Here is an 11137-nt window from a genome sequence, read left to right on the forward strand (position 1 = left end):
AACAACTTGTGAGGCAGCTCAGTGTGAATAGACAACATGGGCACAAGTGCAGACAGTCAAAACTCAGTATCGCACCCTCATCTGCAGATGAGAATTGCACTAGCATGACTGAACCAGCACAAAGCATCCACACTACCCTGCCGCCTTCTGGTACTCCAACTGCAGCATGTCCCTTCCCCTTCCATCCCTGCCCAGACTGCTGCAAGGCCTCGGGGCTGGTGCATCTGTCCCACAGGGAAAGGCACTGTTCTCTGCTGCAGGGGCACACCATCTATGGCTTTTACATCTCTGTACCTGCTCACGTTATTGGTGTGTTCCACTCACTGGCTGTTTTGAATAATTCTGTCTTGTGCATACAGCATGAGGGGCAGAGATTACAGTGTGGAGAATCACTAGATGCTTACTCACAAGGCAGCTGGTTGGACAGCTGCCCAGAACCTGTAATGAAGATCACCAGTTTTTAGGTGGCACTGTTCAAGTAGGTAAAGAACTTCATTTTTTTTTTTCTGTTCACTTAAGTTTTTTTTTAAATTCTATTTTGTGCTTTATGGTGTAGCTGAGCCTGTGTGTTTTCTTCCTCTCAGACCTCTGTCTAGGATCCACAAATGAGATAGGGCTGGCAGAACATTCCTGTAGGTCCCTCGATGTGGCCCAGCCGGTTTCCCTTCACTACCTAGTGGTGTAGGATCCCCAGAAGTGGGAAGAACTCTTGTTTGGTGTCAGAGTGCCACAGAGAGTAGTAGAAGGTCGAGAGGAAAGATGGTCTGTCGGGGGTTAAGATTCTGCTCTGGAACTGAGGCAATCTGGGTTCTATGTCTGTGTCTACCACAGACTTCCGGGCAAGTCGCTGAACCTCTGTGTCTCACTACCTGCACGTACAGATGGAGAATGACTCTAGCTCTGCCTCCTGGGCTGCTGAAGATCAGACTGTGAATGGGTGTGAGGTTCTCACCTTGTACATCACAGAGCACAACTGAAAAGTTTTTTTTAAAGTGGATTTGTTTGGGGATATTACAGAGCCTTGGTATCTGTCCACTAATGGCTTTTCTTTTTTGGCTTTCGGAAACACTGCAGTGCCAATACGGTCAGCTCTTAAGAGGGAGGAAGCACCTCCTGCTAACTGAGTGACCCTTCTCGCCAATTACAGAGAAACAGTGAGGGGCTTCAAAGTCTTTGGGTAGGAGATGAGTGGCTACAATGTGGGAGCCATGAGGTAGGGTAAAGAAATGGGGGAGAGATTTTCAGAGCTCCAGAGGGCAGATGGAATTTCCATGCTGAAAATAAAGGAAAGCTGCTGTTCAGGCAGATTTGGAACAGGAATAGATCTGCATTTACACACTGCTTTCAAGTAGCTCTCAGTGGCTGAGTTTTCTTTTGCAGATTGAAAAATCTAAGGCTCAGAGACAGTGGATGCCTTGGAGCCCATTCCACTAGCCCCTGAAATAATGAAAAGTCTCCTACTGACTCCCCTGACTGGGGACTGGATATGGTTCCTGGTGCCAAGACAGGTGCATTAGAAATATCATAATGACCTCCCTCCCAGACAAAGCTAAATGGGTAGCAGAGATGGAACTGAATGCAGGTCATCTGATGCCTAGTTCCAGTCACAGGACCTAATGTTTTAGAATGGAATTTCTTCCCTCCTGTGACTTATTTCCTAATAGGTCCTAAAACAGCAAAGTCAGCCTTCCACAAAAGGATTTCACTGAAAGCAGAATCCAGGGCCTGTGTTTTGAACAAAGCAGGAGAATGGTGCATTCCTAGGGCTCTCTCTGGGGAGGATACAATTATTGGCTAGACAGGCCTTTGCTTGAATAGGCTTGAAAAGTAAGGTTGCATAGCCTATTAATGTTAAACTTTTATTTCACTTTTTTTTAGCTTAGTCATTTCATCCACAATAAAATAACGTGACAGCAGGGTTCTGTGTTCCCCAACCTCGGTGCAGGACAAAAGGCTTTGCAGCTAGGCATAATTCATCTTAAACGAGACAGATGCTGAGAGACATGTGAATAATTAAACTTTTTAAAAACGTCCTTTTTCCTTCTCCGGTAATGCTGGCACTCTAAAAATTAAACAAGATGAGGTAGAGTCATGTTTCAAGATGAGGCTTTTCCCCCGCAAAAGCCACATACTTAGAAATAGTATTTTTCTGTAAACAGTTCAGGAGACCAGCTAACTGCCTCATCCAGGCCACCCACTAAATAAGTTGCCCATGAATGGCTCTTCGGGGTTTCTGAGCAGGCACAAGTGCCAGTGACCGCATCTTTTAGAAGCAAGGCCGTAGCAGCCTTTGCAGGTAGAGGAGTTGTTGGAATTTCAGCTCTATTCATAAGATTTAATTTTCTGCTTCTTAAACACGTATCAGTTCTTGACTTTCCACTGTTGGCTTTGTTTTCAGAAATCGTTTTTTTGTCAATGGGTTTGCAGATAGCTGGGCTCCTGGCTTGCAATCCAACTGTTTTTAAATTAGAAAATGCAACTGGCTGTAACAATTTTGTTGCTGATGGAGGGATCCATTCTTTAGAATCATTCTCTGGCACCTCACTGTTGATAAACGACTCTTGTGAAACAGACTTCTTGATGGCTGTGTTACTTGATCTTTTGTGTTTCGGGAACTTGCTGGTAAGCTGTCTTAATAAAGTATTTTTAAAGGAAGGCCTAGACTGTTTACATTTGCAGTGGATTTTAGTAGGACTTTTAGATGTCAATTTAGGGAGAACTGATTCTCTCCCCCTCTGGGATCTGAATTTTTGAAGAGGTCTTGCAACAGGAGTTGACTGTGAATAAGGAACAAAGTTCTGGGTATCTACCAGATCAAGTTCTGAATCATAAAGTGAGTAACTTATGGGTGTACTGTGTTTACCAAAAGGAGGTGGTAAACTAAGTGAGAATCTGCACTCAGAAGAGCGGCAGCCAACATCTAATGGACTACACACTAATTCAGATGCTGTGTACTTTTCAGTCAAAACATCTTCCTGTGCTGAAGAGTTGTGAGACTTATTTGAAAATTCAACCATGGTTTCTATCTCTCTGGCACTAGCATCAAAGAGGTCAGCAGAAGCATTGTAGCTGCTTTTGGAGTGATTGGAGTTGTTCTGTAGCACGTCATTCTGGTTTATAGCTCTAACAGTATTTTCTTGCAATTCAGTTAATGGTTCTAATTCTCTCTTACACATATTTTTAGCTTTGTAGGGAGCTGCTGAATCACAGCCCAGTTCCTGAGAGCTTGTAAGATCTGTTCTTAGGTTTGGTGGATAACTACAATTTTCTTTATTTTCCCAATTGGCTACACAGCCATCATACAGAGAATGTAAATGGGCAGGTTTCTCTCTCTTTTGTAAATACGAGATTTCTGCATCTTTCATAGTACACTGAAGGTTGGTGAAAGAATGGGCATTGTTTGAAATATTAACATTTGCTTTCTCAGATTGTAGAAAATTGTCCGCTAGCAGAGGTGGGTCAGGTATAAAGTCAGACTCTCTGCCTCCCTTAGTATTTGTAGATAAAATGCTGTACAAAGGCTCACATTGTGATACTTGGCCATTTATGGGAGTGAGGTTTGATTGATGGCAGGAGAGAATATGCTCTTTGCAAGTATTCACATTCTCTGCTAGTTGTGGGGACCTCCCTGTTGTGGTGGTTGATTTGCAGGCAGTATGTACAATGCCTTGCCTACAAGATGTTTTGCTATGATTTTCATCCAACTCACTTCTTTCACGAAGGGAACATTTATGAGCATTGAGACCTACTGGGGATATGGTGCTCTTGTTGTTTTCAATTCTGGCTATGAAATCATTTAGACTTTCAGAGAATGGCAGCTCGTCCCAAATCATAGGGTCATCCTGAGACGTTCCAGCTGCACTTCCATGATTAGGAGACACTGCTGAGGAGCAAAATGAATCATCTTTTCTCTGGCAAAGCAAGGAGTTCCAAGATTTTTCTTGAAAGTAATCATGTTTGCTGATAATCTCTAGGCAAGAGTATTTTACCCCCAAATCCAATGGGCTTTGTAACAACCTGGAGCTGTTCCTGTCAGGTGACCATTCTCTCTTTAAAGAAGAGAAGCTCTCTAGTTTTTCAGTCACAGTGATTGTGTTTGACCTACTGGATAGTGAACTAAATTCATTATCTTCCTGTTCATTTCTCTCATTCACCGAGTTACAGAGCTGCAAATCTTGAATGGTTTGGTTGCTGGGACTTAAGCTGCATAGTTCTGCAGAGAAACCCCTCTCCTGTAGTTTACACTGTTCACCAGCAGCCTTGCCCAGTTCTAAAGATGAAAAATCTTCTGTTGTTACCCAATCAACAGATGAAGAAGTCAGGCCAAAGGACTGCTGCCAGGGTCCTGAAAAACTCTCTCGGCCACTTGACTGAACAAAACATGAGTTGCTGCCAGAGCTACACAAGCTGCTGAGCTCACTGCTAGGCTGATCTATTGCAATGAAAGGACAATCGGGTCGCTGTGAGCTACTGCGACTGCTCCTGAAATTAGCAGATTGCAGGAGCCGATGGAAGTAGCTGATAACAGTAAAGCCGGCAACAGCAGTGTTTGGCAGGAAGATCTGGCAGGCTGTAAGATCTCTTGTAAGTCTATTAATTCTGGAGCAGTTTGGCAAAGTGCTGTCAGAAACAGAGTGCCCTCCATCATGGTTTTCAGAACTCTGCAAAAAGAATTCATTAAGTTTATTAGTGTAATGATTTCTCTGGATACAGAGGAAAATTTTATGGGGACTGAGAGCAAGAAAGGTCCAAACAAGTCCAGTCCACAGTTCATTTTAAAGACCTTCTCTTTTCATCAGGGTCTTTGGGAAAGGGAGAAAAACCTGCTGTCTCACAGCAGCACACTCTAGCAAATGAGTACTACTGAAGGCTATAAAGGACATCCCACCCAATGATACAAAGAATTTTCAGAGTGCTTGGTGAAAACTCAGTAGGAATTTTGAGGGGAAAACACAACATTCGGGCAGAAGAAAAACTACTTCACTAGAGAAGGCCACCTTGTGAGGAGGGACGTACTGCATAACTGATGAGGTGGCCGCTAGACAGCAGATACCTTCCTTTGAACTATGACATACTGAGCAATGTTCAAAGCTGGGCACCCTGATACTCAGGGGCATGGATGGGAGAGGAATATTACCTGGACCCCCTCAGTTAGGTCTAGATAGTGCTGGAGCTGAATGGCCAGGTTATCAGAGGCGCCTCATGTGGAACTCCATTTGCACCCCCATTTATCACTCACTGGATGGAAACTGCAGGTTGAAATTTAGAGGCATTCTTGGGAAAAGAAAGGCATAAAGCATGTAGCTCATGGAGTTATTAAAACACCTGTAGTGTCTAGAGGAAATGCCACAGCTGAGCAACTGCCCAAATTATAGCTCCTGCAAGTACTTTGTGTCAGAAAACCCAGATTCTGCAGTTATGCGTGTGGTGTTTAAGACCACAACTGAGAGGGAGGAGATATGGTTTAGAAGAAAGTAGTGTGTGTATGAAGAACAGGAGTACACACATAGTGTGTGTATGTATGTATTGGTGGAAGGTACAGACTGCAGAATGATTCATAGATTCCAAGGCCAGAAGGGACCATTATGATCATCTAGTCTGACCTCCTCAATAGCACAGGTCTGAGAACTTCCTCAAAATAATTCTTAGAGCAGGTATTTTAGAAAAACATCTAATCTTGGATAGTCAGTGATGGAGAATCCACCATGACTCTTGGTAAGTTGTTCCAATGGTTAATTACCCTCACTGTTAAAAATACATGCCTATTTCCAGTCTGAATTTGTGCTGCTTGGTAGATTGAAGAGTCCATTATTAAATGTTTGTTCCCCATGTAGATACTTATAGGCTAGGGTAATCCCTTTGTATTTGAGTCTTAGTTTTAACACTGCAGAGTTTAATACTGGTGTTTTGAGTTGGGAGCGTGTATAGTTGTGTACAGGTATACACCTGTACACAACTATACCCAGTCAGACACGCAAACATTTGAGTAATCCTTACAATGTGAGTAGCCTCATTTCCCTCAAAAGGACTGTTCAGGTGCATAAAGAGTACTCACATATATAAGGGCAGGAGAACTGGAACCTACTCTCACATAAAGCTGCTCTCCCAAGTTCCAGTATTCAGATACCAGGGAGACAGGTGCACTAGAAATACACAGGTCACATAGAATTCCCATCACATCTGTGGGAGTGGGAGCTAACCAGTATCTCTCAGGATTTAGTCCAGAGATTTCAGTCTAGAGATTAACAAAACCTGAGATTACAAAGATATAAAATGTTTAAAATGAAAGTTTAAAATAAAAATATAACCAACACCTCGGAGGTTTCTATTGAGCTATCAGTTTTTAGTAGTGTCTTCGGATCTGTGGAGATCTCTAAAACTCAAATGCAAAAAGGTCTGTGAGTGCAGATGCTAAACTGTAGCAATTATAATAATATGTTTAACATTTTTCATCTTGCAGTGTCCGAATATTAAACAAAAAACAAAACAAAATCCCAAACACGAGACATTTGGAGAGAGAGAGAGAAAGTTACACTATAGTCCAGGGGTTAGGGCACCCACTTGGGAGGTGGGAGACCTCAAGTCCAGTCTCCTGGCTCCAATGACTAAAATATTTATTCAAAGTGGACTAGCTTCATCAGGAGAGACAGATATATATCTCATGGCCAAGTGGTTAGAGCACTCTCCTGAGAGGTGTGGGAGACGTCTGTTCAAATCCTCTCTCCCCATTAGGCAGGAAGGGAATTGAACCTGGGTCTCCTACATCCTGGGTGAGTGCTCTAGCCACTAGACTAAGAGTTACAATGGTGGGTACCTCCTGGCAAGTTTTGAATGGGGCCCGATTCAGTAGGCTTGCTCTGAGCACGCCCATTGGATCAGACCCCACAAGCGAGATAGTTCCCCAGTTCGTGGATTGTACTGAGGCTTAGGCGAGAGATAGACATCTGAATGCTTAGAGGGAGGCAACAATGCATGTGGCCAGAGGCAGAAATTTAGGTGTCAAGGGAACCTTACCCTGGAAATTCAGGTGCCAAGTGGCCTAAGGTCCTACAGATAGCAGCTGAGTGGGGGTTTTGTGGATGGCAGTGGTGCCTAACGTAAATGCCTAAATCTGGGGTTTAGGCTGCTAAGTACCTTTGTGGATCTGGGCCTTACTCAATTACATGAGAAGTTAGTAGCAGAATTGAGAGTGGCACACTGGTCTGATTCCTCATCTTGTGGCCTAGCCCCACTGCCTTCTTTGCTGGATATTTCAGTCCCCCGAAGACATCATACATGCTGTTCTGTTACTGTCAGTGTGAGAACATGATACATTAGACTCTCAAGACTGCTTAGTAAAATTTGCATGATTCAACTGGAAGCTAATGGATCAAATGTGGAAAGTTACCTTCACTCCAAATATAAATCTTCTCCCAATGAAACAAGTTTTGACTGCTTGAATTAACACACGTGGAGATGCATCTCTGTCCAGCTCTCCTGATACTTGGTTAAAATCTTGAATATACCTTCAATTAAGAAAGTTAAATGTTAAGTATTGACATGGGGCAGAGAAAGCTTTACGTAGTATTTAAATTGTAATGATTAGGGCACCCACACTAAAGATGGGGTATTGGGTTAGGTTTTTGAGCTACACATAGAATGAAAAGATGAAATCAGAGTAGGAAGTTAGCAGTAACAAAGCAGTGATCTGCAGAGAATCAACTTAACTATCTGTCACTTCCAGATTATTCAGAAGAGAAGTAAGGACACACATACAACTGGAAAAAAAAATATCAAGTAGGGAAATAATGGAGTAAGCAGAATCAGACAACTACATAATTTGCTTTAGGACTGGCCTGTACACAATTTTTATAGTAGTATAAGTATTTCTGTTAAGGGTGTGTTTTTATTGATAGTTAGATCGGTACCACCCACCGTGTGGATGCAGTTATACTGGTATAAAGGTGACATACCAGAGTAACTTGTTCCCCTTCTGGTACAGGAATAGCTATACTGGTATTAAGCACACTTATAACAATATAACTTTGTCCACACTAAGAGGGGGTGAGAGTTCTGCCATTTCAGGTATAACAATATAGTAAGAGCAGTATAACATTCTATTGTAGACAAGGCCAAAAATTAAAGCTAGCACCAAGCTTGAAGTATAGCAATAAATTCACACCACACTGGATGGATTTTTTTTAAAAACAAAGTATTAACGATACATTCTTCTGCTACAAAATAATAAAAATGTACAGAAGCATGTGTGCACACAGACTGAGCCCTGGTCTACACTACAAACTTGTCGGTATAATTATGTTGCTCAGGGGATTTTCCACACCCCTAAGTGATATGGTTATATCAACTTAACCCCTAATATAGACAGTGCTATGTTGATGGGAGCGCTTCTCCTGTCAACATAACCATCGCCTCTCGGGGAGGTGGAGTACCTACGCCAGTAGTTCTCAAACTTTTGTACTGCTGACCCCTTTCACATAGCAAGCCTCTGAGAGCAACCTCCTTTATACATTAAAAACACTTTTTTATATATTTAACACCATTATAAATGCTGGTTGCAAAGCGGAGTTTGGGGTGGAGGCTGACAGCTCACGACCCCCCCCCCATGTAATAACATTGTGACCCCCTGAGGGTCCCAACCCCCAGTTTGAGAACCCCTGACCGATGCCAATGGGAGAAGTTCTCCTGTTGGCGTAATAAGTGCCATTGCAGCACTGTGAGTGTAGACAAGCCCTGAGATGCTATACACTCCCTATTCATATCATCTACTGCTGATAAAGGAACTAGAAAACATGGAATTGAAGCAGGAGAATGTCTGTTGGTAAGAAGATGGTACCACATATTACTCTAATAATGGTGCCTGCCTGATGGACAGGTTATTCCTGGTGGAATTCTGTGCCAAAAAAATGAAAAATGCTGTGCACAATATTTTAAAATATGCTGAATTTTGCATACTTTAATTTAGCAAAACACCACAATATAATCACACCAGTTTCAATTATTTTTTGGTCATTATTTCCAAATAATTTGGTCATTATTTCCAAATACCTGTCAGCAAGTATGTCTGTAACAATACAGACAACAAAAAAGATCCAGGAAATATTTTGACAAATATTCCTTAGGCACATTAATACAAAACTCGGAGTAATAATTCATTTAAACTACAGTACAGAACTATTTTCCCCAACACCCCTCAGAAGCAGTGCAAAGGTTTGTGGGAGTCAGAGGTAACGGAGGAGCTGAGGAAGAGGGAAGTAAATTGCTGCGAAGGAGCTTGAGTGTAAACTTGGAGGGTTGTTGAGTATGGGTGGGAAAAGTATGGAACAGATTTTTTTGGGGGCAGGAAGGAATTGTTAGGGAGCTTCCTCATGCAGACCCCTAGCCTCTTCCATTCAATCAGGCACATCTGCCCCTGCCCCCATGTGTGTCTCTGCCCCCACCCAGCCACTCCTCTGTCCCCATGTGTGTCTACACCTCCCTCCCCGCTATGGCCCTGTGCCGCCACTCCCATTCAGCCCCTGCCCTAGTCTGTTCTCCCCCACTAGCCCTTATGAGCCCCTTTCTGACTCCCCCTAGCACCTCCCGCTGTCTGTCTTCCCATAGCTCGTCTCCTGACCAGGCCTGACAAGCTCTGTGAAGAAGGCAGCTCTCTCTCTTCCCTTGCTGGCCATGAGTTGTAGCTTTGTTCTAGCGCTACAGTGCCCTCTGGTGGGCAAAAGGCAGAACAGCAGCAACATTTCAGCAGAACCTTTTTTCTGTGCAAAAAAATTAGAAATCCGCGGAGCTTGTTAATTATGCACACACGCAGTAGTGCACAATTCCCCCAGGAGTAACAGGTGCCACATTGGGATAAAAAGCAAGAATATTTTCCTAACCATTCAGAATGTAAGACAAAGCAACCTGTCTGTAAGACAATTTCAACTTGTGTGTGAAATTTGAGAGGGAGAGGTCAGATGATGGTCTTGAAGCTGATGAACAAGCTGCAAGTATGTTATTAGAGAGTTAGCAAAGGATAATACAAATCAGATGGGTGGGAACGTATTCCCTACCTACAGAAGCTATTAAGGTGGTGTTTGCAGAAATGCTTGGCTTAGGTCCAACTCTGCTCCTACTGATCACATGCATAAAATTCTCGTTTAAGTCAAATCCCACCATAAGATTTTTATAGTGAGGATTTTTTATGGCCAAAGGGTGAAGCTTGTAGGGCTGGTGGTTGAGTTCTCAGTAGCAAGCCTGGGAATTCACTCCTTGCTAAATGCAAACCTGGCCACTTCAGTGAAGAGCTAAGACATTTTCTACCTCAATGTCCAAAACACAAGGTAGTGCAAGAGAGATATGCCCCCAATGAGGCATCTAAATGATGCAGAAAAGTGTGTCTAAACCTGAAGAAAGCTGTTACTTAGCAGCTTGCCATCAGACCAGGAATGGTCACTAATGACAAAGGGACATAAGGGACCAAACTCCAAATGCAATGTGAACCTCACAAAGGGTAGATAATACCTACCTTTAATAGAGATCCTTCAGGTCTCTCTCCTACACTTTGGCAACACTTGTACAGCTGTCATACCAATAAACTGTTAGTGAAATGGAACTGTGAGGTGCACCTCTTTGACAAGATCTTCTCAAATGTTAACACCTGGTTTCCTAGTAGATGGATTAAGTTGCAGGCAGTAGGATTCATGGGATTTGGTCTCTTAGGAAGATCTTTAATGTCTCAACTTAAGTCTTTTAAGAAGTGTCCAGATAATATGGTGATAGGTGCCAAATAAATGCCTATAACAAGGATATTTTCCCCGAGTTCTCCCTTACAAATAAATCACCATCTACCCAGATCTAATTTTTTACCAGCTTACTGAGGAATACTGCTCAGCTACCAAGTTGGTAAACAGTTCTAAGAAAATATTTACAGCCACGAATGTAGCCACACACATTGCAGAGCCATGAACGTAGCCATACCCCCTCTATTCCCACACACCCCTCTCCAGATTCTGTTAGGCTGAAGTTGGGGAGGCAGCTACATAATTAAAAAAAAAAAAAAAAAAAAAAAAAAAAAAAACCTTCCCTTCCCCCTGTCCCTCCTTTCTCCCCCACCAATGACTCTAAAGACCTTCCAAACACGGTAAATGCAAATAAATCACTA

The 11137-nt window shown here is 42.8% G+C and overlaps 1 protein-coding gene across 3 annotated transcripts in view; it reads right to left on the minus strand.

Moving 5' to 3' along the window:
- Nucleotides 1-531: 531 nt before the first annotated feature.
- DDIAS (DNA damage induced apoptosis suppressor) overlaps nucleotides 532-11137 on the minus strand; it is a 17962-nt gene continuing 7356 nt past the window's right edge. For all 3 annotated transcript variants that reach the window (XM_034759071.1, XM_034759069.1, XM_034759070.1), the window contains exons 4-5: nucleotides 7388-7505; nucleotides 532-4661 (exon numbers count right to left, since the gene is read on the minus strand). In XM_034759071.1, coding sequence (XP_034614962.1) covers nucleotides 2133-4661; nucleotides 7388-7505 — 2647 coding nt within the window. In that variant the 3' untranslated portion in view covers nucleotides 532-2132. The remainder of the gene's footprint in view (nucleotides 4662-7387; nucleotides 7506-11137) is intronic.

The sequence above is a fragment of the Trachemys scripta genome, chromosome 1 (genome assembly GCF_013100865.1).
Source record: "Trachemys scripta elegans isolate TJP31775 chromosome 1, CAS_Tse_1.0, whole genome shotgun sequence".
NCBI lineage: Eukaryota > Metazoa > Chordata > Testudines > Emydidae > Trachemys > Trachemys scripta.